Source organism: Eriocheir sinensis, chromosome 19 (assembly GCF_024679095.1).
Source record: "Eriocheir sinensis breed Jianghai 21 chromosome 19, ASM2467909v1, whole genome shotgun sequence".
Classification (NCBI taxonomy): domain Eukaryota; kingdom Metazoa; phylum Arthropoda; class Malacostraca; order Decapoda; family Varunidae; genus Eriocheir; species Eriocheir sinensis.
This window is the reverse complement of record NC_066527.1, coordinates 13974804-14002255: the sequence shown is the minus strand read 5'-3', so window position 1 is coordinate 14002255 and position 27452 is coordinate 13974804. Positions and strand designations below refer to the sequence as shown.

The 27452-nt window shown below is 44.4% G+C and overlaps 1 protein-coding gene across 1 annotated transcript in view; it reads left to right on the top strand.

Annotated features, from left to right (window-relative positions):
- Positions 1 to 4273: 4273 nt before the first annotated feature.
- Positions 4274 to 27452, top strand: part of LOC127000748 (glycine receptor subunit alphaZ1-like) — an 85931-nt gene continuing 62752 nt past the window's right edge. The window contains exon 1 of the mRNA XM_050864778.1: positions 4274 to 4462. Coding sequence (XP_050720735.1) covers positions 4278 to 4462 — 185 coding nt within the window. The 5' untranslated portion in view covers positions 4274 to 4277. The remainder of the gene's footprint in view (positions 4463 to 27452) is intronic.

Genomic DNA, 27452 nt, shown 5'->3' with positions numbered 1-27452 from the left:
ATCCTTCACTTTTTTAGGGAAAACATATCTAAACGCTTTAAACGCTCGTTAAGGAGGAAGAGAAGAGGAAAGAAGGAAGGGGAAAGGATGAAAAGGGATGGAAAAAGAACTGAAAGAAAGGGAGGAAAAGGAAAGGAGGGGAAGAGATGAAAAGGTGCATAAAACAGGGAGATAGGAGTGAAGGAAGAAGAGAAGGAGAGAGAAGAAAGGGATGGAAAAGGAAGAGATCGAAAGGGAAAGGAAAGGGAAAGAAAGGGAGGAAAAGGAAGGTGGTTGAAGAGGTGAGGAGGTGCATAGAATAGGGAGATAGGAGTACAGGAGAAAAGGAGAAGGAAGGGAGGGTAAGGATGAGAAGGAAAGAAAGAAAATGGAAATGAGAGAGAAAGAAAGAGAAAGAAGGACAAATATCTTTATCTTCCATAGACTTCTTTTTTTCTTTCTTATTCCTTCCCCTTCCCTTCGCCTCCTCCATTCTTTCTCCCTCTCCTCCCTCCTTCCTTCTTTCTCTCCTTCCCTTCCTCCCTTCGTACCTCTCTTATCCTTAATCTCTCATCCATCTCTCTCTCTCTCTCTCTCTCTCTCTCTCTCTCTCTCTCTCTCTCTCTCTCTCTCTCTCTCTCTCTCTCTCTCCGATCGAAATTAAGATAAGACATCATTATAAGTTTGATAATTAAAGTTTCCTGTATATGTGTGTGTGTTTGTGTGTGTGTGTGTGTGTGTCCGAAAATACGCACACGAAGACGTACACATGCATACATAATGGTACACAAGGGAGCCTCTCAATTACGTACACACACACACACACACACACACACACACACACACACACACACACACACACACACACTAGCAATATTTCATTTGTTTTTTTTAACTATTCTTACTTCTCTTCTTCCTCCTCCTCCTCCAAAAACTTTGTAATATATCCACTAATTTCTCCTTTGTTTGTCTTTTCTCCTCATTAATCATCTCTTTGTTCTTTTCTTCTTCCGCTTTTTCTTTTCCTCCTTTCTCTCTTTGTCTTCTTTCCACCTCATTTTTCTTTCTTTCTTTTCTAATTCATTGTTTCGAAAATTAGGTGAGCGTCATTTTACTCAATATAATTACTACCATTATCTTCATTATCCTTCTCCTCCTCCTCCTCCTCCTCCTCCTTCTCCTTCTCCTCTTCCTGCGCCTCCTCCTCCGTCTTCCTAATTGCATTCCTCACCTGGTCTGACCCACAAGGTAATGGAAGGTAAATTTGCATAAGTAATTGTGTGTGTACAGGTATGTGTGTGTGTGTGTGCGTGTGTGTGTGTGTGTGTGTGTGTTTGTGTGTGTGTGTGATAGATAGATAGATAAATAAGTAGACAAAGAGAGAGAGAACAAAGATAACATATGACTAGAACCCCTCTCTCTCTCTCTCTCTCTCTCTCTCTCTCTCTCTCTCTCTCTCTCTCTCTCTCTCTCTCTCTCTCTCTCTCTCTCTCTCTCTCTCTCTCTCTCTCTCTCTCTCTCTCTCTCTCTCTCTCTCTCTCTCTCTCTCTCTCTCTCTCTCTCTCTCTCTCTCTCTCTCTCTCTCTCTCTCTCTTTATTTAAACATTAAGATACATATGACAAAAGGGGCGGGGAAATTGTCTCCATGCTAAAGACGACCTCTGTCTTGAGGTCGCCTATCTTAAAGCATTGTCACTAGTTGTGCTTGTGCTCAGGCGGATGTGACTAGGGCGGGTAAGTGCGACACCAGGCGTGAGCCGCCACCTTCACCTGCTGGGTGTTCATTGCCCTGACGCCCACTTCACCCGTGAAGGCGTTCCACAGGTGGGCCGTGGCACTCGTGAAGGCCCTCTGGCACCTGGCTGTGCGGCTTCTCGGGATCTCAAGGAGGAGGTCGTTAGCCACCGCCGCACTCGTGGTGTGCTGGCTTCTCCTCCAAGGGACCCGTAATGCCGCCAGGTGAGGTGTATGTTGGACCTGGGCCTTGTGTAGGACTGTGATGGCACCGACCCTTCTCCGGTGCCCGCGGCTGTCGAGCATACAGCTGGGGGCGTCCTGCTGGTGATGTTGCTGCTGTCGATGTTGCCGCTGCCGCCACTGGTGTCCATGTGATCGCTGCTGCTGAAGGCTGCTGGCATCGCGGATGAGTCGCTCTGCCCTCCTCTGCACTCTGTCCAGCAGCTAGAGGTGACATTGGGCACTGCTCATCCAGGAGAGGGGGGAGTATTCCATGACGGGCCTCACCTGGGCTTTGTACAGCCTCAGGAGGCCGTCTGCGTCGAGCAGGTGCCGCACGCGACGCAGGAGTGTCACCCTCAGAGAGGCTCTGCGCGCCACACACTCCAGGTGGCGGTCGAAACTGAGTCTGGAGTCGACCTCCACCCCCAGGATGTTGATGGAGTCCTTGATGACCAGGGTGTCGTCCCCAAACTTCAGCCGTCCCTGCAGGAGTCTGGCGTCCTCCCCCGAACGCGATACGACCATGGCCTGGGTCTTCTCGGCAGCAAACTTGACTTGCCAACGTCGTCCCCAGGCCATGATGTCACCAAGATGGCGGTTGGTGGCTTCGATCACGTCCGCAGTTTCCTCCCTGGTGTAGCTGTGGGACAGGGTACAGTCGTCGGCGTAGGCTGAGGCCACTGGTAGGCCACGGAGCAGCTCGTCGAAGTATGCGTTCCAAAGAATCGGGCCCAGTACTGATCCTTGTGGAACGCTGGCAGTGATTGGGTAACTGCCTGACGTGCACCCGTTCACCGCTACCCTCAGACTCCGGCCGTGCAGGTAGCTCGAAAACAGCTGCAGCAGTTGTCCTGTGATGCCGAGCTGCTCGAGCTTGGCCAGGAGGCCCCTGTGCCACACACAGTCGAATGCCCCAGCAATATCTAGGGCAACAACAAGTGAGGGGCGACCAGAGTCCAGGGCGTCATGCCAAGACTTGCTGAGCAGGAGGAGGTCTGATGCCGAGCGACCTCTCCTGAACCTGTGTTGACGAGGAGACAGTAGATGGTTCTCCTCCAGGTGGCGCGTCAGTTACTCAGCAATAATCCGCTCCAGAATCTTGCTAACAACCGACAGGAGCAAGATTGGGCGATAGTAGGTTGGGGGTCTCTCTCTCTCTCTCTCTCTCTCTCTCTCTCTCTCTCTCTCTCTCTCTCTCTCTCTCTCTCTCTCTCTCTCTCTCTCTCTCTCTCTCTCTCTCTCTCTCTCTCTCTCTCTCTCTCTCGTCACAGCCCTCTCGCTCTCGTTCTCGCTCTAGCTCATGCTCTCGCTCTTGCTCTTGCTCTTGCTCTTGCTCCCTCGCTCTCGCTCCCTCTCTCGTCACAGCCTTGCCCAGCACAGAGGCAATCCCGAGGTCGAGATTAATGGACGCGGACACCAAAAAGGGACCGTCTCGCACTGTTAGCTAACCAGGGGAGAGAGAGAGAGAGAGAGAGAGAGAGAGAGAGAGAGAGAGAGAGAGAGAGAGAGAGAGAGAGAGAGAGAGAGAGAGAGAGAATATGGTATAGTTCACCTGTGTCGTACCTTGTCCAGGATTTTCTATATATGATTGTCCCAGTTTTCATATATATCTTCAGTAAATTAGTTTGGAGAGGCGGTGGTGGAGTGGTCAGAGTGCTGGCGCGACGTTCATGAAGACGCAGGTTCGAGTCCCGGCCGCCGTGACAGACAAGCTGGTAATTTATCGGTCACCGCTGCGTGGCCAAAGACTACCTACATGCTGTCCTGACGACCACCTGTTAACCCGGACTCTAAGGACCACCTGTTAACTCTAGCTTCTCTCGTAAGGAGGGTCAAAGATGAGCTCCAGGGGGCAGCATGAGCCAAGCAAGATTACGCCACTATAAACACCTCACTGCGCCACAACGGTCTGGGGCCGACCACCAGTCCAGGAAAGCCAACGGCGACAAAGGCTAAAACGTAAAAAAAAGGCAGGAAGGGTTATACCTGAAGCCGTTTTGGGTATCGGATAATATATTCTTAGATACTAGAAATATGTTTTTCTCTAATTATCTCGAGAATCCTATACCCTGCACTGACGTCATGCTTTTGGGCCTGTAGTTTGAGGCCACGCTCTTGTCTCCCTTTTTAAAGTTCGGTTTTGCGGCTCCCGGGTTAAAGGAACCTCCCATAGAGAACACATGTCTACCCACGGCTCCCTCTCCCACGATAACGGTGCAAGGAGGAGAGAAAACTACTTAAAAGAATCGCTATTATCGTCTCTATCTCTCATTCCCCCTCTCTTCCACTCTCCCTCCCACCTTCACTCACTGCTCTCTCTGTCTCTTTCCAGGATGAAGATGAAGAAGATGAGTAAAAGGAGAAAAAATGCCAGTGGGAGTAGTGGCAGTAGTAGTAGTAGAAGGGGAGCGGGCCCGGTGACGCTTCCACCACCACTACCACAACTACTGCACTCACTACTACCGCCACTGCTGCCACACTTGCTACTGCTGCTGCTACTGCTCACAACGCCGCTGCAGGCAAGGTATGTGTTGGGTTATAGGTGATGAGGTTTTCTGGGAGGGGGTCAACTAGTACTAGCGGTAGAAGTAGTAATAGTAGTAGTAGTAGTAGTAGTAGTAGTAGTAGTAGTAGTAGTAGTAGAAGTAGCAGTAGTAGTAGTAGTAGTATAGTAGTTGAAGTAGTAGTACTAGTAGTAGTAGTAGTAATAGCAGCAACAGTAAAAGTAGCATTTCTTAGCTCGGTAAAGAGACAGCAAACATATTTTCCTAACATTCACAGAACACGCAAATACTCGTTTATGCTTTCACTTCAATTATACCTCTTCAGAAAAAAATTAGACACGGCATAATCTCCTAAATCTAAAGACACACACACACACACACACACACACACACACACACACACACACACACACACACACACGGTGGCTGAGTGGTTAGCGTGCTGGTCCCTAGTTCGCTGCGTCATGGATAATACGGGCTCGAATCCGCCGCTACCACCTGGTATTTTAGTCACCGCCGAGTGGCCTAAGCTACCCACAAGCTGTCCTGAAGACTAGCCATCAACCTGAATTTTAGAGGAACTGTCCAAGGGAAATCAAGAATGAGCTCGGGGGGCAGCATGAGCCACACTTAATTTCTCAGTAAAACCAGAGCGTAGTAGTAGTAGTAGTAGTAGTAGTAGTAGTAGTAGTAGTAGTAGTAGTTGCAGTAGTAGTGAAAACTGCATAGCAAGAAAAGAATATAGTTATTGTCGTTGTTTGTGGTGGTGGTGGCGGTGATGGTGGTGGTAAAGGTGGTGATGGTGGTGGTATTGTTGTTAGTGTGTGGACATAGAAGAAGTAATAACAATAACATTTAATCTCTCTCTCTCTCTCTCTCTCTCTCTCTCTCTCTCTCTCTCTCTCTCTCTCTCTCTCTCTCTCTCTCTCTCTCTCTCTCTCTCTCTCTCTCTCCCCCCCCCCCCCCTCTCGCTTTTCCTATTCTTTGCACTCCATCCACTATAGCTTACACAATACAACCTTCATCCAGTGTGTGTGTGTGTGTGTGTGTGTGTGTGTGTGTGTGTGGGGGGGGGGGGGGGAGGGGGGGATGGCTGCCTTTCTATTTTTTCCTTTGTCTCCCTACATCTCCTCATGACATTCACTTCTACGTAACCTGCCCTATCTCCAAATGCCTTCCCCTCAAATATGCAAGCTCCCCCTCTCCGCCAGCCCGTCCGTATAGGCAAGTCTCCCGCCCCTTTTCGCTCCTACCCCCATTTTCCTTTCGGCAGGTATTGTTAAGGAAAATGGAACTGTGATTGTCTTGCATTGAAACCCGCTCTTGTTGTTTACCTTCTCCGTGACCTTACCGGAATGGGCGGTAATGAAAGGGGCGAGGGAATGTGTGGGCAGGTGAGAGAGAGAAAGGGAGGGAGAGAAAAGGGGAGAGAGAGAAAGAAAGAGAGGGAAGGAAGGTACGGGGCTCGTTTCTTTGTCTTCGTGTAGGCCGATAGCTCTAATAGGCTCCCGTGGGAATGGTGGTCGATTCTAGAACGCCAGTTTTAGGGTCGTATTCGTAAGTATTCCAAGCGCACATATTTGACAAGGCTTTCGTAGGGTGGTTGAGCTATTTCCAGGTGTAGTTTTATGACCCGGGTTGTAGTTTGATCCTTCTTCTACACCATGAACCTAAAGAAATACTCATTAGACCCAGACTGACAAGGTTTTCGTTGGGGTTTGAAATATTTCAGTGGTAGTCTTATGACCCTGGTGGTAGTTTGACCCTTCTTCTGTGCCGTGAACCTAAAAATAACATTAGAACCCGATTGATCTTTTAACACATTTGACAAAGTCTTAGAAGGAGTTTGAGGTATTTCCATGTATAGTTTTATGTCCCTCGTGGTAGTTTGACCCTTTTTCTGTACCATGAACCTAAAAAAAACACGCTCACAAGAACCCGATCAATCTCCTTGTCACACATATTTAACAAGGCTTTCTTTGGGGTCTGAGGTATTTCCAGGGCTAGTTACATGACCCTCGTGTAGTTTGATCCTTCTGTATCATTAACCTAAAAAAAACTCTTAAGAACCCGAAGTAGATGTTTGACCCTTCTGTACCATGAACCTAAAAAAAATACACTTTTAAGAACCCGAAAACTCATATATGACAAGGCTTTCGTAGCGGTTTGAGGTATTTCCAGGGATAGTTATAAGACCCTGATGGTAGTTTATCCCTTCCTCTGTATCATGAACATAAAGAAACATTCATGAGAACCCAATTGATATCATTGTCACACATATTTAACAAGGCTTTCGTTGGGGTCTGAGGTACTTCCAGGGCTAGTTGTAAGACCCTGGTGGTAGTTTAGCCCTTTTTCTGTATCATGAACCTAAAGTAACACTTATGATAACCCAATTGATATCAATGTCACACATATTTAACAAGGCTTTCGTTGGGGTCTGAGGTACTTCCAGGGTGGTAGTTTAGCCCTTTTTCTGTATCATGAACCTAAAGTAACACTCATGATAACCCAATTGATATCAATGTCACACATATTTAACAAGGCTTTCTTTGGGGTCTGAGGTACTTCCAGGGCTAGTTATAAGACCCTGGTGATAGTTTAGCCCTTTTTCCGTATCATGAACCTAAAGTAACACTCATGATAACCCAATTGATATCCTTGTCACAAATATTTAACACGGCTTTCTTAGTGGTTTGAGGTATTTCCAGGGAAAGTTATAAGACCCTGGTGGTAGTTTAGCCCTTCTTCTGTATCATGAACCTAAAGAAACACTCTGAGAACCCGATTAATCTCCTTGTCACACATATTTAACAAGGCTTTCGTTGGGGTCTGAGGTACTTCCAGGGCTAGTTATATGACCCTCGTGTAGTTTGACCCTTCTTCTGTGCCCTGACCCTAAAAAAAATACTCATGAGAACCCGATTAATCTCCTTTTAACACATATTTGACAAAGTTTTCGTATGAGTTTGAGGCATTTCCAGGGCTAGTTATATGACCCTCGTGTAGTTTGACCCTTCTTTTGTACCATGAACCTAAAAAACACACTCCTGAGAATCCAGTTGACATCTTTCTCACACATATTTGACAGGACTTTCGTAGCGGTTTGAGGTATTTCCAGGGCTAGTTATATGACCCTCGTATTCTTTGACCCTTCTTTTGTACCATGAACCTAAAAACACACTCACGAGAACCCAACTGACATCTTTCTCACACATATTTGACAAGACTTTCGTAGCGGTTTGAGGTATTTCCAGGGCTAGTTTATGACCCTGGTGGTAGTTTGACCCTTCTTCTGTGCCGTGACCCTAAAAACACACTCACGAGAACCCGATTAATCTCCTTCTCGGCCTTAGGAAAAAGTTGACGTGTGGTTCGCAAGAGTCTGCGAATACCAACCTTAGTCCGGTGGTTTCTTAGGCAGGTGTTGGTTATATTTTACGTGTGTTTGACCAGTTAGCAAATCAAATCAAACCATCAAATCAGGTTGGCTTTGATCAGGTTAGTATAGTTTCCCATCTTATATTGTTTTGTTTGTTTTGTTTTGTTTTAGTTTTATTTTGTTTCTTCCCGTATTTCCTTTACTTTAAAAACAGATATTGACTCAAGAGATTTACCTTGTTTTTCGTAACTGCTCTTCTTGGTTTTCTTTTCCGTTTTCTCTTTCGTTTTCTCGTTTTCTCTTTCGTTCTCTCGTTTTCTTTTTCCGTTTTCTCTGTTTCTTGTTCGTTTTCTCTGGTTCACGCTGAAGAGGTTTGCCGTTCTTCGTATCCATTTTCTTTTGATTTTCTTTTTTGTTTTCTTTGTTTGTTGTTCGTTTTCTCTGTTGTCAGTTTGTTTTCTCGTCTTCCTGTTCGTTTTCTCGTTTTCCTGTTCGTTTTATTTGTTTCTTCTTTGTTTTCCTGTTTTACTCTGAAGAGATTTGTCCATCTTCGTCACTCCTCTCCTTGGTTTTCTTTCCGTTTTCTCTGTTTCCTTGTTCTTTGTCTCTGTTTCCCTATTAGTTTTTACTGCTTTCTGTTCGTGTTTTCGGTTTCTTATTCTTTTTTCCTATATTTACTTTCTTTGTAAATTCTATCCTTGGTTTTCTTCTTTGCTTTCTCTGTTTCTCGTTTGTTTTCTCGTATTCTCGCTCGTTTTCTTTGTTTTTTGTCCATTTTCCTTATTTCATGTTTTTCCTTTGTCTTCCTACATCTCCTCAGTACATTCCCTTCTTCTACGTAACCTGCCCCATCTCCAATTGCCTTCCCTTCAAATATGCAAGTTCCCCCTCTACGTCAGCCCGTCCATATAAGCAAGTCTCGTAGTTTCTCATAGTCTTCTTTTTTCGTCTTCTTTTTTCACCCCAGCTGTTCTCTTTCCGGCTACTTGGCTGCTGGAGGCGGGAGTGAGGCTAACGAAGGCATTATTAAGGTAGAGAGCAGCTAGAGGGGTCGAGGGGGCGGCGCGTAGAGAGCTAGAACGTGTCTCTACATACAAGTGTGGAGCTGTCGACGCGTGAAAAGGAACAGAAAAGGAAGACGAGAGGCACTATGGTACGGTGGAGTGTGGCGTGTTTTATTTCCTGAGAGATTGAGTTAAGGACCTTTTTGCTTAAGAAGAAGAGGGGATATAGTACAGAGCGAGGTAATACTACTGCCATCACCCTCGCCTAATAAGATATAGTCTGATAATAAACCCTTGTTACCTGATGTTTTGAGTCAAGAACCGTTTGCAGATAAGGAAAAGTTGATACAAATGCGCGCAGTCGACGGAAAAAGAAGTGAATAAAAGGAGGAGAGAGACTATGGTACGGCTGATTGTGGCGTGTGGTGTAACATCGTCAATCCCTTGTATCTCTTTTATTACCTGAAGGATTGAGTTGAGGATCGTTAGCGTAAGAAGAAGAGGAGGTATGATACAGTAAAGCGAGGTAATACTACTTCCATCACCCTCGCCTAATAAGATATAGTCTGATAATAAACTAGCTGTTACCTGATATACTGAGTCAAGAACCGTTAGCATATAAAGAAAAGGCCATATGAGTGCGCGCCGTTGACAGAAAAATAAAGGAAGGGGAGAGAGAGGAGGGACATTGTGGTACTTACGGTGGAGTGTTGCGTGGGGTAGCATTGTCACAGGCTTGAAAAAGGGTTGAACTTAATCCTTTGTACCTTTGTTATTACCAGAGAGTTGTAGATGAGGATCGTTAGCGTAAGAACAAGTGGAGGAATGAGACAGAGAACTTAGATAATACCCTCGCCTTACATGGTATAGTCTGACAATACACCCGCTGTTACCTGATATATTGAGTCAAGAATAGTTACTGCATAAAGAATGTCCATACGAGTGCGCGCTGTTGACAGATAAATAAACGAAGAGGAGAGAGAGGAGGGACATCATGGTACGGTGGAGTGTTGCGTGGGGTAGCATTGTCACAAGCTTGAAAAAGGGTTGAACTTAATCCTTTGTATCTTTGTTATTACCTGAGAGTTGGAGATGAGGATCGTTAACGTAAGAAGAAGAGGAGGTAGGGTACGGTAAAGCGAGATAATACTATTGCCATCACCCTTGTCTTACATGATATAGGCTGCCCCTGGGGGTGCGTGAGCTGATCACTAGGGGGGTGTAAGGAAAAAAATAATGTAATGGTGGATTTTATGTCATAAAAATTTCCAACACATCATTAACTGTCATTATTTGAAAACTAACGCATGCTGTACGCTTCAGCGGAGTTGTCTGTTCTGTTTGAAACTTAGCCAGACTCTGAGCACATTCATCCACCCCACAGGTACACTTACGTTCAGTTTTGATAGCCATCGCTCAGAGCCTCATACTTTGCGAGCACAAAATTCGCAAAAAATGGACAAAATTTCAGGAAATCGACGGGACCTTAGCACTGCTCGAATCTTAGCGGGGGTGGCGGGACTTGATCACAGCCTGGGAGGTGGCGCGTGGCCTGAAAAGTTTGGGAACCGCTGCGATATGGGATAATAATACACCCTGGGCATGATAATAGTTCTGGTAGCATTTTCACGGCACTGAGGATCACAAAACACTACACGAACATCCCAGGAACTGCTACGTGATACTTTTTTTAAACCGGTTGAACTTAATCCCTTGTACACATTTCATTACCTGATATACTGAGTCAAGAACCGTTAGCACATAAAGAGAAGTCCATACGAGTGCGTGCCGTTGAGAGAAATAGAACAGGAAAAGAAGAGGAGAGACAGTGGGTCATATTTCCAAAACGAATTGGTCTCTCACTACGACTATTCTCCAAAGCCGCAAAGAAGACTGGCCGGGTTTTAATGGGTGGTTTTCCGTTCAAGGTGCAGGTAGCGGGCTTTTTTTTTCATTATTGTTTTCCTTTTTTACGCCCTTGAACTGTCTCCTCTGCTGTAAAAAAGAAAAAAAAGTTGTGTTAAAGTATCGCTAGGATCACAAAACAGAACTCGGTGCCGTATGACCCTGCAGTTGCGGCGCCAAGAACTGAACGCCCCAATAATCATCACAAAACAGAACATGAACATCCCAGCAGCTCCAGTCCAGTCCAGCAGTAGGCGTGGGATTGCCTTTGTAACGGCTCCCACTTATGGTCCTTTTTCTTGTTTCTTGATTATTTATTGGCGTTGTTGTGTCTTTTAGTCTTGGTGAATTTTCTTTTTTCTTCTGCTCCAGATTTTTGTGATATAGTTTTTCTTTGTCTTCAATTTCTTCCAGTTTTATGGTTGGAACACTAATATATTGGCTGTTTGGTAGTCTCTGTTTTTTTTTTTTCTGTGTTCTGCATAAAATTTTGGCTTTGTCTTATTTCTTTATATTCTTCACAGTCTAGCAGAAAATGTTCCAAAGTTTCTATTTCTGCACCACAGCACGGAGACTTTTTGAACAGGTGAACTGAGGCGCCGAGACGCTTATAAATACCAGTGATTATGGTGCGGTAGGGTGTGGCGTGTTGGGTAGCATCGTCACACCATTGAGAGAAGCTTGAACTTAATCCGTCGTGGCTATTTGATTACCTGAGAGGTCGCTTATAAATACCGGTCATTATGGTGCGGTAGGGTGTGGCGTGTTGGGCATCATCGTCACACCATTGAGAGAAGGTTGAACTTAATCCCTCGTAATCCTTCGTGTCTATTTTATTACCTGAGAAATCGAGTCTATTAAGAACCGTTAGCACATAAAGAGGATGAGGTGTAGTTTGGCACGGTGAGGTATTGCCATTGCTACCACCCTCGCATTGTAAGATATGGGCTGATAATGAACTCACTCCATCACATTTATTAGTCATTACTGGTTCACTGCGAGACAATAGGCTTCCCCAAGGCCCTCCTGTCCTCCGTGTGATGTTGGTGTATTGCATCCTGTTCCGACAAATGATCTAGTTACGTCTTAATAAAGGTTCACGAGAAAAAGTGCATCGAGGGACCTTTGTTTACAATGTGCCGCTGTTGCAAGAAGATCAAAGACGAACAAATATATAACTTTTTGTGACATGAAAGAGAGAGAAGAGAAGAGAAGAGAAGAGAAGAGAAGAGAAAATAAAACAAAAAGAAAATAGAGAAAATAGAGAAAATAGAAAAAATAGGGAAAAAAGAAAAAAGAAGAGAAGAGAAGAGAAGAGAACGGAAGAATAAGAGAGAGAGAGAGAGAGAGAGAGAGAGAGAGAGAGAGAGAGAGAGAGAGAGAGAGAGAGAGAGAGAGAGAGAGAGAGAGAGAGAGAGAGAGAGAGTGTGTGTCCCTCTGGACTCAGGCCTCACCACCCTTCTGTGGCAGGTGCCGTCAGCGCGGCCACACAGTCAATCACTGCTCTGAGACCATCTGCGACTTCTGTGGCCGACGTGGGCACCTCGCTGACCAGTGTCGCAAGAGGCAGGCAGAGGCAAAGCGAAGTCTAGAGTGTGCGTATTGCCAGCGGCGAGGACACACCGATGACGAGTGTTACGCTCGAGCCGCCGACATCAGACAGGAACGACTGCTTCGAGCAATTCTGTCTGAACACCAGCCACCCATCACCCAGCCTGCTCCCTACCAGCAAGCGGTGCACGCCCCGCCCTACCCATCCTGGCCTCATCCCCCGCACACTCCCCTTCCGCTGATCCGATAAGGCGATACGGACACCAGCGGCCTCAAGATTCTGTCCGCCAACATACGAGGCTTTAGGATCAACATCGGGGAGCTGACACACGCCTTCGTCCTCAGGCACCACATCGACATGGTGGTGACAGGGAGATCTTCCTGGACGACACATGCGCCACCACCTGTGATAAGATCCCCGGGTAATCGCACTGGGCCAGACGAGACCGCCACACAGGACAGGGGGGAGGCATTGCTGTTTGCCACCGAAACGGCCTGCAGATGGACGCCCTCACCACAGACACTCCCCTGGAAATGGAGATGATGTTCCTCCGCATCATTCTCGAGGACAGGAGCGCTCTGCTACTCTGTGCCATGTACCGGCCACAGTGGCAAGGCAGCGCCCCCCTCACCTACCTCACAGAGCACCTGGACGACCTTATGGCTGCCCACAGCTGTCAGTACGCGATGGTTGTGGGCGACCTAAATCAACACCTGGTGGCGAGGGCCTTCACCGAGCTCACAGCGGTGCATGGATTGCACAACCATGTTGAGTTCCCGACACATCAGCGTGGAGGCTCCCTGGACCCTGTGCTCACAGACCTGCCGAGTGACTGCGTGCTGTGCTGCCCACTAGACCGTGTGGGCAGTTCCGACCACAATGCCATACTCACCACCATCAGCCTGGCCCCAGCGCGTGAAGAGGAACACCAGCGAGTCATCTGGCTGTGGGACCGCGCGGACTGGACGGCTGCAAGGCAGGCCCTGGCAGCAACTGCTTGGGGCACAGTCCTTAACGGTGACCCACAACATGACGTCTCCGCCCTCACCACTGTCCTCAATACCGTCCAGCAGCAACACGTCCCCCACCGCACCTACTCAACCAGCCCAAAAGACCAGCCTTGGTTCGGGTACAGGTGCCGTATTGCAGCCGAAAGGAAACACAAGGCTTGGACACGATATAAAAGACACCCCACGCAGGAAAATAAGGCCCAACACAGACGAGCCTGCAAAAATATGACGAGGACAGCAAAGTGGGCAAAAGAAAGGTGGGATGCCGACAGAAGGAGAAAGCTGTCCTCTAACCAAACCGACCCGAAACAGTGGTGGGGGCTGGTGAAGGAACAGCAAGGCCTTACCCCCCAGGAACGTATCCCGCCCCTAAGGAAACCTGACGGAGACCTGGCCATCACCAGCCGGGAAAAGGCTGACCTGCTGGCCTGTCACTTCAGTCAAAAGATGACAACCCAGGAGCCAGACAGGCAGCCGCCCACCCTCCCCCAACTCATCGCCTCAAGACTAGAGAATGTGCTAATCTCTGAGGACGCTGTCAGGAGACATCTGAGGGGCGTCAACACCAGGAAGGCCCCAGGCCCTGACAGCGTCAGTCCATACTTACTGCGGCGATGCTCCGATGAGCTCACCAGCCCCCTCGCCCAGATCTTCCGGCGATGCCTGCAGAGCGGGGTGTGGCCTGCACAGTGGAAGGAGGCCAGAGTCACACCCGTACACAAGAAAAAATCCAGGTCCGAGCCAGGCAATTACAGGCCAATATCACTCCTCCCAATCATCAGCAAGATATTTGAGAGGATCATCGGGGAGCAATTGACATCCTTCCTCGAGGAAAACCACCTGCAGTCACCGAAGCAGTTTGGTTTTCGGAAGGGCCGCTCTACCTCAGACCTCCTCCTTCTCCTCTCAAAGTCCTGGCATGACGCCCTTGATGACGGCCACCCCTCTCTCGTGATTGCCCTGGATATAGCTGGCGCGTTCGACTCCGTTTGGCACCGCGGTCTGACGGCGAAGCTACAGCAACTAGGCATCACGGGGGACCTGCTGCGCCTGCTCTCAAACTACCTGTTAGGCAGGAGCCTCCGCGTAGCAGTCAACGGAAGCACCTCGACCAGCTTCCCGGTGGAGGCCTCCGTTCCACAGGGGTCCGTCCTTGGACCTATTCTGTGGAACATATACTTTAACGACCTCCTGCAAACCATCCCGGCAGCAAGCGCTTACGCCGACGACTGCACCCTCTCCAGAACATACAAGAGGGAGGAAGCCCAGGACGTGATAGAGTCCGTCAACAGACAGTTGGCAGACATAATGGCCTGGGGAAAGAGGTGGCAAGTCAGGTTTGCCCCTGACAAAACCCAGGCCATGGTAATATCACGTTCTCGGGAGGACGCGAGGCAACTCCACGGCAGACTGAGATTCGGGAACGACACCATCCCTCTGCAGTCCAGCGTCGACATCCTGGGCGTGGAGGTGGACTCCCAGCTGCGGTTTGACCGTCACCTTGAAAGGGTGGCGCACAAAGCCTCCCAGAAGGTGAACCTCCTGCGCCGCATGAAGAACCTCCTCGATGCTGAGGGCCTGAACACCCTCTATAAGGCACAAGTCCGTCCAGTGATGGAGTATGCACCGCTCACCTGGATGGCCAGCGCCCGCTGCCACCTCAACCTGCTAGACAAGGTGCAGAGGAGGGCTGAACGCCTCATCAACGGCAGCCAGCACCACCGACCGAGCCAGTGGGAGACACAGCGACAACAACAACAACAACACCCACACGAAGGAAGGGCAAGACCAGCCACGAACCAGCTGAATAGCCTGGAGCACCGTCGCCGCGTCGCTGCCCTGACGGTGCTACACAAGGCACAAGTGGGCCTAGTGCCCCACCTGACGGACCTGAGGGCTACCTGGAGGAGGTCAGAGCGCAGCACGAGAACGGTGCTGAGCAACGCCTCCCTCCTAGAAGTGCCAATGGCCCGCTCCAGCACCCACCAACGTGCCTTCCCCATCGCAGCGGTGGTGTGGTGGAACAACCTCACTGCTGATGTGGATGTGACACAACTGTCCACTCAGCAGATGAAGGTTACGTCCCACGGGTGGCTACTCCTACACCCACCGTAAACATGTATATAACTATAATATAATCGGCAGAAGCTTTTAAATAGCTCCCCAACGGTCGGGGGAATTTTAGCATAGACAAATAATACTGCCATGTACTAGTGTACTGAACATGTTTAAATAAAAAAAAATAAAAAAAGAGAGAGAGAGAGAGAGAGAGAGAGAGAGAGAGATCAAAGAGTGAAATTCCTAGATATTTATACGACGACTTGCCTTCAGAAATTGTCACAGGAGAAGTAGAGTTAACGTTAAAAGTGTATATCTCCTCTGTAACATATGAGACAGACAGACAGAGAGAAAGACAGACAGACAGATACAAACACAGACACACAGACAGACAGACACACAGACACATAGACAGACAGACAGACAGACAAAGAGAGACAGTAAGGTATACAGAAACATCATCTTATTCATGCCATCATAACACGAGAAGAATCTTAAACTAAATCATAAAATTCTCTCTCTCTCTCTCTCTCTCTCTCGTCACTGGAGTCCTAATAATGTGTTTAATGACGCGAAAACTGACAAACGGATAAAAGGAGAAAGTAAACTGATAGAAACTTAACCTGAATATAGAAAGACGAACATTATTTATCGTTTTTTGGGGTCGTTTTTCATTACCAAGTTATAATAGAAACTTACATGAAAATAAATAAAAAAAGACAATTTTTTCTCTTTTTCTTTTCTCCTTTTTCTCCTTTTTGTCTTTTTTCTTCTACCTAGTTAGAATAGAAACTTACATGAAAATAAATGAAAAAAGGAGAGACTCATTTTTTTTCTATTTCTTTTCTCATTTTTCTCATTTTTTTCTTTTTTTTTTCTTTTATCAAGTCAGAATAGAAACTTACATGAAAATAAATGAAAAAAGGAGAGACTCATTTTTTTTTCTATTTCTTTTCTCATTTTTCTCATTTTTTTCTTTTTTTTTTCTTTTATCAAGTCAGAATAGAAACTTACATGAAAATAAATTAAAAAAGGACTGACTCATTTTTTTCCTTGTTCTCTTTTCTCATTTTTTTCTTTTATTTTATTTTACCAAGTTGAAATAGAAAGTTACATGGAAATAAGTGAAAAGGACTAACTCATTTTTCCCTTTTTTTTTTTTTTCCTTTGTTGTTTTTCCCTTACAAGTTATAATACAAACTTATCAGGAAAACAATAAAAAAGGCTTACGCACTTTTTTTCCCTTTGTCTTTTTTTTTCTCTTACCAAGTTACGTTTTAAGATTTTTTTTTTTCGTTGGGGATTCAAGTTTTTTTTTTTTATCTGAACTCACAACGAAACTTTGCCACTATCTTCCTTCTCTTTACCTCTCCATCCCCTCCACTTACTTACTTACTTACTTACTTACTTACTCACTATACTTACCTTACTTACCTCTCTTATCATACTTACCTTACTTACCTTACTTACCTTACTTACCTTACTTACCTCTCTTACCTTACTTACCTTACTTACCTCTGTTACCATACTTACCATACTTACCTTACTTACCTTACTTACCTCTCTAACCATACTTACCTTACTTACTTTACATACCATACTTACCTTATTTAATTCTCTTATCATATTTACCTTACTTATCTTACTTACCTCTCTAACCTACTCTTCTACTTACCTCTCCTCCCCTCCACTTACTTGTGTACTTACCTCTCTTACCTCCCTTATTTACCTCTCTTACCTACCTACTTACCTACTTACTTACCTACTTACCTCTCCTCCCCTCCACTTCCTAACGTATTTACTGACCTGAAAATAGAAAGACTGACACAATTTATCTTTTCTTGTCTTCTATTTTTCTCTTACCAAGTTATGTTTTCAGATTTCGTTTTCGTGGAGGATTCAGGGGTAAAGTTTTTTTTTTTGTTTTTTTTTGTCCAAACTCACAACGAAACTTTGCCACTATCTTCTTTGTCTTTACCTCTTCTCCTCCCCTCCCCCCTTCCCCCCCTCCCACTGCCCCTCCCCCCCCTCCTACACACACCTTGCATCCTTTTCCCCCCACGTCCATTCTCCTTTTTTTTACGCTGGGTGAGAGAAAACGAGGTGAAAATATATATTCGGCCCCCCACTCTGATATATTTTTTTTGTCTTGCTACATTTGGTGTATGAATTTCGCGTGATTTTATTTTTTTATGCAGTTATTTATTCCTCTACCTACTCACTTGCTTTCTGATTATTCTCCTCTTACTTACGATGGAAAAAATATATTCGGTCCCAAACTGTTATATTTTTGGGGGGTGGTCCTGCTTCGCTTGGTATATAAATTTTCAAAGATGTTTATTCAGTTACTTATGCCATTATAACACGAGAAGGAAACTTAAACTAAATCATAAAATCTCTCTCTCTCTCTCTCTCTCTCTCTCACGAGGATATATATACTCGGCCCCTCGCTCTGGTTTTTTTTTTTTTTGTCTTGTTTGGTATATAAATTTTTAAGGGAGTTTATTCAGTAACTTATTCTACTTATTCACCCTTTTTTATTACTTATCTGTTCTTACCTTATTACTTAACTGGGGAGGCAAAAAATGTATTCGGCCTCCACTCTGCTATTTTTTGTCTAGCTACGATTGATATATAAATTTTCATGGGTGTTTATTCAGATACATAGTTTACTTATTCGCTCTTTCTTATTACTCATCTGTTACTTATATTATTACTTAAATGGAGAGGTAAAAAATCTATTCGACCCCCACTCTGCTATATTTTGTCTTGCTACGCTAGGTGTATAAATTTTCAAGGGTGTTTATTCAGTTACTTATTCTACTAATTCACTCTTTTGTATTACTTATCTATTACTTACCTTACTACTTAACTGGAGAGGTAAAAAATATATTCGGTCCCTCCACTCTGCTATTTTTTGTTTTGTTTTGTTTATTTTCTTTGATTCGTTTGGTGTATAAATTTTGCGTGACCTTATTTTGTTTATGCTGTTATTTATTCGTCTGCTTACTCACTCTTTCTTATTACTTATCTCTTACCTTATTTTTTTTACAACAAAGGAGGCAGCTCAAGGGCACACAAAAAAAAGAAACAATAATATAAAAAAAAAGCCCGCTACTCGCTGCTCCTAAAAAAGAATCATAAGAGGTGGCCGAAAGAGAGGTCAATTTCGGGAGGAGAGGTGTCCTGACACCCTTCTCTTGAAAGAGTTCAAGTCGTAGGCAGGAGGAAATACAGATAAAGGAAGATTGTTCCAGACTTTACCAGCGTGAGGGATGAAAGAGTGAAGATGCTGGTTAACTCTTGCATAAGGGTTTGGACAGTATAGGGATGAGCATGAGTAGAAAGTCGTGTGCAGCGGGGCCGCGGGAGGGGGGGAGGCATGCAGTTAGCAAGTTCAGAAGAGCAGTCAGCGTGGAAATATCGATAGAAGATAGAAAGAGAGGCAACATCGCGACGGAATTTAAGAAGTAGAAGACTATCAGTAGGAGGAGGAGAGCTGTTGAGACGAAGAGCCTTAGACTCCACTCTGTCCAGAAGAGCTGTGTGAGTGGAGCCCCCCCACACGTGAGATACATACTCCAAACGAGGGCGGACAAGGCCCCTGTATATGGATATCAACTGCGCGGGGGAGAAGAACTGGCGGAGACGATACAGAACGCCCAACCTCGAGGAAGCTGATTTAGCGAGAGAGGAGATGTGAAGTTTCCAGTTGAGATTTTGAGTTAAGTATGTTTAGTGTTGAAGATGGTGATAGCTGAGTGTTGTCGAAGAATAGGGGATAGGTGTTTGGAAGATTGTGTCGAGTTGATAGGTGGAGAAATTGAGTTTTTGAGGCATTGAAGGACACATGGTTCCTTCTGCCCCAATCGGAAATGATGGCAAGGTCTGAGGTTAAGCGTTCTGCAGCCTCCAGCCTGGAGTCGTGTACTTCCTGTTGAGAGGGTCTTCTATTGAAAGAAGTTGAATAATGGAGAGTGGAGTCGTCGGCGTATGAGTGGACAGGGCAGTTTGTTATGGAAAGAAGATCATTGATGAATAACAGGAAGAGAGTGGGTGATAGGACAGAGCCCTGTGGAACACCACTGTTGATAGGTTTAGGGGAAGAACAGTGACCGTCTACCACCGCAGAGATAGAACGGCCGGAAAGGAAACTGGAGATAAAGGAACAGAGAGAGGGATAGAATCCGAAAGAGGGCAGTTTAAAAAGCAAAGACTTGTCCCAGACTCTATCGAAAGCTTTCGCTATGTCTAGCGCAACAGAGAAAGTTTCACCGAAACGGCTAAGAGAGGCTGACCAGGAGAGCAAGAAGATCGCCGGTAGAACACCCCATGCGGAACCCATACTGGCGACCAGATAGAAGGTTAGAAGTGGAAAGGTGCTTTTGAATCTTCTGGTAAAAGATTGATTCAAAAGCTTTAGATAGACAGGAAAGTAAAGTTATAGGGCGGTAGTTTAAGGGATTGGAACGGTCACCCTTCTTAGGCACAGGCTGTACAAAGGTATACTTCCAGCAGGAAGGAAAGGTAGATGTTGATAGGCAGAGACGAAAGAGTTTGACCAGGCAGGGTGTCAGCACGGAGGCACAGTTTTCAAGGACAATAGGAGGCACTCCATCAGGTCCATAAGCCTTCTGAGAGTTCAGGCCAGAGAGGCCATAGAAAACATCATTTGGAAGAATCTTAATAACAGGCATAAGGGAGTCAGAGGGGAGATGAGTAGGAGGAATATGCCCAGAATCGTCCAAGGTGGAGTTCTTACAGAAAGTTTAAGCGAAGAGTTCAGCCTTAGAGACAGATGAGACGGCAGTGCTGCCGTCAGGTTAAGGTGAGGAGGGAAAGAGGAAGTAGTGAAATTGGAGGAGATATTTTTGGCTAGATGCCAGAAGTCACGGGAAGAATTAGAAGAAGCAAGGTGTTGATATCTTTGGTAAGTCGGAAAATATATTTGGCACGATTCCGGGCTGAAATGTAAAGGTCATAGTTAGCGGGAGTTCGAAGGCTCTGGAACATTTTGTGAGCTGCCTCTCTATCTTTAATAGCACGAGAACACGCATGATTAAACCAAGGCTTTTTAGCATGAGGAGTAGAGAAAGAACATGGAATGTATGCCTCCATTCCAGAGACAATCACCTCTGAGATGCGCTGGGCACACACAGAGGGGTCTCTATCCTGGAAGCAGTAATCATTCCACGGGAAATCGGAAAAGTACATCCTCAGGTCGTCCCACCGAGCTGAAGCAAAATGCCAGAAGCATCGCCTCTTCGGTGGGTCCAGAGGATGTACAGGAGCGATAGGACAGGAGACAGAAATAAGGTTATGATCGGAGGAGCCAAACGGAGAGAACAGTTTGACAGAGTAAGCAGAAGGATTAGAGGTAAGGAAGAGGTCTAGAATGTTGGGCCTGTCTCCAAGACGGTCGGGAATACGTGTAGGGTGCTGAGCCAACTGCTCTAGGTCTTGAGGAGAGCAAAGTTGTAGGCTTGTTCACCAGGCTGGTCAGTGAAAGAGGATGAAAGCCAAAGCTGGTGGTGAACATTGAAATCTCCCAAGATGGAGATTTCAGCGAAGGGAGAGTGAGACAAGATGTGCTCCACTTTAGAATCCAAATAGTCAAAGAATTTTACATAGTTAGTAGAGTTAGGTGAGAGATAAACAGCACAGATGTATTTAGTAATAGAATGACAATGAAGTCTTAGCCAGATAGTGGAAAATTCAGAAGAGTCAAGGTCGTGGGCACGAGAGCAAGTGATGACGTTGCGCACGTAGGCCCAACATCCAGCTTTGGATTGAAATTTAGGATAGAGAGTAGTAGGCTGGCAGTAGCCTCAGAAACCTGTGTTTCGGTGAGGAAGAGAAGATAAGGTTTAGAGGAGGAGAGATGGTGTTCCACAGAATGAAAATTAGAACGAAGACCGCGAATGTTGCAGAAATTGATAAGGAGGAGGTTCGAGGAGTTATCAGGACACCTCTCAAGTCGGCAGCCAGAAGGGGAGTCCTCCCTGGGGGAATTTACTTATGAATTTATTTAACTGGAGAGGTAAAAAATATATTTGATCCCCAACTCTGCTATTTTTTTTTGTCTTGCCATCTACTTACCTCTCCTCCTCTCCACTTACTTACTTACCTATCTACTTACCTCTCCTCCTCTCCACTTACTTACTTACTTACGTACTTACCTCTCCTCCTCTCCACTTACTTACTTACTTACCTCTCCTCCTCTCCACTTGCTTAATTACTTACCTACTTACTACCTACTAACTTGGTGTATAAATTTTTCGTGACATTATTTTGTTTATCTAGTTACTTATTCTTCTACTTATTTGATTCTTATTATTATTATTACTATTTATTATTATTATTTATTCCTATTTACACTTATTTATTCTTATTCTTATTCTTGTAATTTATTTTTCTTATTTTTTCTCCATATTTTTTCTTACTTATTCCTCTTATTTATTCTTATTTATTCTTATCTATTGACTCTTATTTATTCTTCTTATTTATTTCCTATTTATTTATTCTTATTTATTCTTATTTATTTATTTCTATTTATTCTTATTTATTTTTATTCTTAGTCCTACTTATTCTTTTTATTTCTTCTTATTCTTATTATTATTATTCATTCTCATTTATTCTCCTTCTTACTTACATATTCTTCTACTTACTTATTTATTCATCTACTTACTCGCCTCCATTCTTCCGCGTCTCTCATCTGGAGGTAAACTTCAGGTCCCCAAAGAATAAGTTTACGTTAACTTTTTTTCTTCTGTTTCTTTCACTCGCATCTAATAACTTACTTTACAATGGTTTTTTTTTTTACTTTCCCTCCGTTTCTGTTAATACAAATGAGGGAAACCAAACATATCCAATTATTTTCCTCATTTCCCGCCTTACTTACGAGGTTAAACATATATTCGGTCCGCCACTCGACCATTTTTTTTGTGTGTTCTTAATATGTTTGGTGTATGAATTTTGCGTGGTATTATTTTCTTTATTCACTTATTTATTCTTCTACTTTCTCACTTCCTTTCTGATTATTCTCCCCGTACTTACGATGTAAAAAATATATTCGGTCCCAAACTATTCCATTTTCTTTTTGTCTTGCTACGTTTGGTATAAATTTTCAAGGGAGTTTTTCATTTTCTTTTTTTTTACGTCGCGGCCTACTTTTTTCACTGGTGGAGACTGATGGTCGGCCCAGCCCGTTGTGGCGCAAGCGAATGTTTATAGTGGTGCCATCTTGTTTTGGCTCATACTGCCCTCGGAGCTCATCTTTGAGCCTCTCTTTGGAGAGGTATTCTAGAGTCCGGGTTGATAGGTGGTCTTCAGGGCAGCATGTGGGTAGTCTCAGGCCACTCGATGGTGACTGAAAAATCCCAGCTGTATGGCGGCCAGGATTCGAACCCGCGTCCCTCCTGGATCTCCTGGACGCGGCGCCGGCACGCTAATCATTCAGCCACCCTTAATAGAAACTTATTCTACTTATTCACTCTTTCTTATAACATACTTGTTACTTACGGGGGAAAACAATATATTCGGCCCCCACTCTGCTATTTTTTGTTTTGCTACGTTTGATGCATAAATTTTCGTGACATTATTTTGTTTATTCAGTTATTTATTCTTCAACTTACTCACTCTTTCTTATTACTCTTCTATTATTTACCTTATTAACTAGAGAGGTAAAAAATGTATTCGATCCCCCACTGTGATATTTTTTTTATCTTGCTATGTTTGGTGAATACATTTTCATGATATTTCTTTCTTTATTCAGTTATTTATTATTCTATTTATTCACTCTAAAAAATGTATTCGATCCCCCACTGTGATATTTTTTTTTATCTTGCCATGTTTGGTGAATACATTTTCGTGACATTTCTTTCTTTATTCAGTTATTTATTATTCTATTTATTCACTCTAAAAAATGTATTCGATCCCCCAATCTGATATTTTTTGTCTTGCTTCGTTTAGTGTATTATTTTCGAGATATCTTTGTTTATCCAGTTTCTTTATTCTTCTACTGACTCACTTCTTTTATTATCTATCATTTGTCTTAATACTTATATTAACAAACGAAGTAATAGTACATTCATTCACCCACACTCTGCTATTTTCTTTTTTTGTATTGTTATGTTTGTGCTTAACTTTTCATGCAATCCATTCGTTAATTCAGGTACAAATTATGCTTCTGACACTTCTTTTCTTCTTACTTTTCTTTTCTTATTTTCTTCTTACTTTTCTTTTCTTACTTTTCTTCTTACTTTTCTTTTCTTACTTTTCTTCTTACTTTTCTTTTCTTACTTTTCTTCTTACTTTTCTTTTCTTACTTTTCTTCTTACTTTTCTTTTCTTACTTTTCTTCTTACTTTTCTTCTTACTTTTCTTTTCTTACTTTTCTACTTACTTTTCTTTTCTTACTTTTCTTCTTACTTTTCTTCTTACTTTTCTTCCTTTTCTTACTTTTCTTCTTACTTTTCTTTTCTTACTTTTCTTCTTACTTTTCTTTTCTTACTTTTCTTACTTTTCTTTTTTTACATTTCTTTTCTTACTTTTCTTACTTTTATTTTCTTACATTTCTTTTCTTACTTTTCTTACTTTTCTTACTTTTCTTCTTACTTACTTACTTACCTACGAGGAAAAAATATATGTCCCTAACACTATTTTTTTTCCGCGCTTCATATATAAATTTTCATGATAGTTTATTTATTCAAGTACTTATTGTAAACTTACTTCCTATCTGATCACCCACCTATTCTCTTATTACTTACCTTACTCTAGGCCTATACAATGTAATCCACGACCATTGCAAGACACTCAGGTGAAGGGTAAAGTTTGGGGCACACGCTGTAGCTGCGCGTGGCGGCGGTGCTCATCTCCGTCACGTATGCCCTTTGAGACTGTGGTGGGAGAGAACTAAGTCTATATACACCAAGTCAAGTCACACGCAGGTTTGTGGGAGAAGACACGGCAGAGGCGTGGTTTATGCGTGACACTGCTTGGAGCCAAACTAGAGAATGTGGAAACAGGGATTTAGAGAAAACGAAGAAAGGCGGACTAATTTAAATCAATCACTTCAATATGCCCTCCCTCACACCCGACACCGCCGTTTGTAGGCATGGAATTACAGTCACGCAATAGCACAATAAAAAGGCATATTTTTTTTTCATCAGTGGCTTGCCTGAACGCGCTGTGAAAGAAAACAAGCATGCACATCCAGAGTGCACACACGGCCGCAACTTTAGTCACCCCTGAACTGGTGGGTATTTTTTTTACCTTCAAGTGACGTCATCCCGCTGCTCCGCCCCCAAACCGCCTCCTGCGCGTACCGGTCGCAGTTTTGAAGCAGAGTGACTTGACTTGGTATATATAGACTTAGGGAGAGAACACGTAAGTCACGAAACCCCGGGACGTAAGGCCAGAGTACCTTCCCGGTTGCCACTGTGTACCTTCCCAGGTTTCCTCAGGTACCCATTTATCAACCAGCCCGAAAGGACGAATGAATAGCTGGTAGACTGCACGCTGACTACCCGGACCGGGATTCGAACCCAGGCCCGAAGATTCGTTCTAATCATTTCTCCGCTGAGGCGTTTGTCCACTCCAGTCGTATACAATAATTCAGCCTATGTACTGAACACACCCCATGCCCTTTAAATCCACACCAATGCATGCGAACAATGGACTCGAATATCTCGTATACAATTTTTTTTTCGCTGCGTCATCATTCCTTTGTTTACTGCGGCCACATTTCACAGCCGCCCCCAGCCCCCTCCTGTGTGAGAGAGAGAGAGAGAGAGAGAGAGAGAGAGAGAGAGAGAGAGAGATTCATCAAGCACTCTCCAATATTATACAAGCAGGCAATTGAACGTAAAAATTAATGTTCTGTGTCAATTTGCATCTCTTGTCTTCCTGTTCCTCCTCCTCCTCCTCCTTTTCCTCCTCCTCTTCCTCCTCCTCCTCTTCCTCCTCCTCCTCTTCCTCCTCCTCCTCCTCCTCCTCCTCCTCCTCCTCCTCCTCCTTCTCCTCCTCCTTCTCCTCCTCCTCCTCCTCCTCCTCTTCCTCCTCCTCTTCCTCCTTCTCCTAACAAAGACCGACTACGAAACCATCCAAAAGGACCTTAATCAAATCATCAAATGGTCTGAAAAGTGGCAAATGTCCTTCAAAGTTGACAAATGCAAAGTCAAGCACATTGTGTCCAGAAATAGTAACCACACATACATCATGCATGGAAAACCTCTGCAGGCGGTGCAGGAGGAAAAGGACCTTGGAGTCACTATCAGCAGTGACCTGAAACACACGAATCACTGTAAAAAAGCAATTAAAACATATAACAAAGCCAACACTATGTTCGGGTTCATAACGAGGAACTTCGAGTGTAAAACGCGAGACGTAATGCTATCCTTGTATAATTCCATGGTAAGACCGCACCACGAGTATGCAGTTCAGTTCTGGTCTCCTAATTACAGAAAGGACATTGATTTACTGGAAAGAGTTCAACAACGCGCCACGAAGATGATACCAATATTGAGGGCTCAACCATACGAGGAAAGACTCAAGCGACTCAATCTCTTTACACTGGAGAAAAGACGCCTACGAGGGGATATGCTTCAAGTCTTCAAGTACCCGAAAAAGTTCAACAACGCCGATCACTCAAAGTTCTTTGAATTGCAAACAAACTCAAGAACTAGAAATAACGGCTTACCCATTCATTCAAATCGATGTAGCACAGACATTGGCAGGAGTTTCTTCTCAAACCGAGTCATCCGCCACTGGAACAATCTTCCCTCAGAAGTAGTAAATGCGAATACCATCAACTCTTTCAAAAATCGAATAGACCGTCATCTCATTGCGACAGGAGTACACTGAGTATCGAGGTGCTTTCATCTGCTCTGCGGGCACCAAGTGGCTGTCGAGAAGATTAAATCACCAGAGCGGGCAACCTCGTAATGAGCCAATAGGCTTTCTGTTGCCTGCATTTCAGTGTTTCCATGTTTTAATGTTTCCTCTTCCTCCTCCTCCTCCTTACTGACAGCTCCTTCGTCCTCGTCTATGAAGGAGGAAGGTTATTGAGAGAGAGAGAGAGAGAGAGAGAGAGAGAGAGAGAGATTTAATAAGAAGGTTATTACAGAAGACGAAGGGAATAGGAGAAAGAGAGGGGAGGATGAACCCTAAATTAACTAACGCTCTCTCTCTCTCTCTCTCTCTCTCTCTCTCTCTCTCTCTCTCTCTCTCTCTCTCTCTCTCTCTCTCTCTCTCTCTCTCTCTCTCTCTCTCTCTCTCTCTCTCTCTCTCTCTCTCTCTCTCTCTCTCTCTCTCTCTCTCTCTCTCTCTCTCTCTCTCTCTCTCTCTCTTGTTTGCATGGCTGTAGGAATCAAATCATGTGTGTGTGTGTGTGTGTGTGTGTGTGTGTGTGTGTGTGTGTGTGTGTGTGTGTGTGTGTGTGTAATAATTGAGTGGAGGCTATCACCTGTGCTTACGTTGGCCTCCTCCACCTGTTTGCCTCACTAATTAGGTGTTTGGTCAGGTAAATAAATGGAGCAACACACCCACGCCTCTATTTATTCAGTGTCTATATTTCGTCCCTCCCGCCGGCTCACAAATTTGGAGCGATCTTTTCACTCCATCGAGATCAGAAATATTTCCTCTTTCTCTCCATTTTTCTTACTATAGGCCCAAGTTCACATATTTGCCAAGGCTTTCGTAGGAGTTGTGGGCATATCCAGGAGTAGTTTTATGATCCTGGAGGTAGTTTGACCCTTCTTCTGTACCATGAACCTAAAGAAACATGCATTAGAGCCCGATTGATCCCCTCTTTGACCTTTAGAAATAGCTGATGTGAGAAGCGAAAGTCTTATAATACCGACCTATATCGTTTCCTTCCTCCTTTCCCCCTTGTTCGTATGTGTCTTCTAATCTAGTTCTTCTTTGTCCATCGAGTTTCATTTCAGCGTTTTCTTTTTCTATCCTTTTTTTGTTATGTTTTTGTTCCTTCCTTCCTCCGCCTCCTCTAATCTCTATGTAAGTTTTAGCTCCTCACAGACTCAGTGTCCGTTTTCTTTTTGTTGTTTTCCATTCAGATCAATAATATTTTCTCTCTCTACCT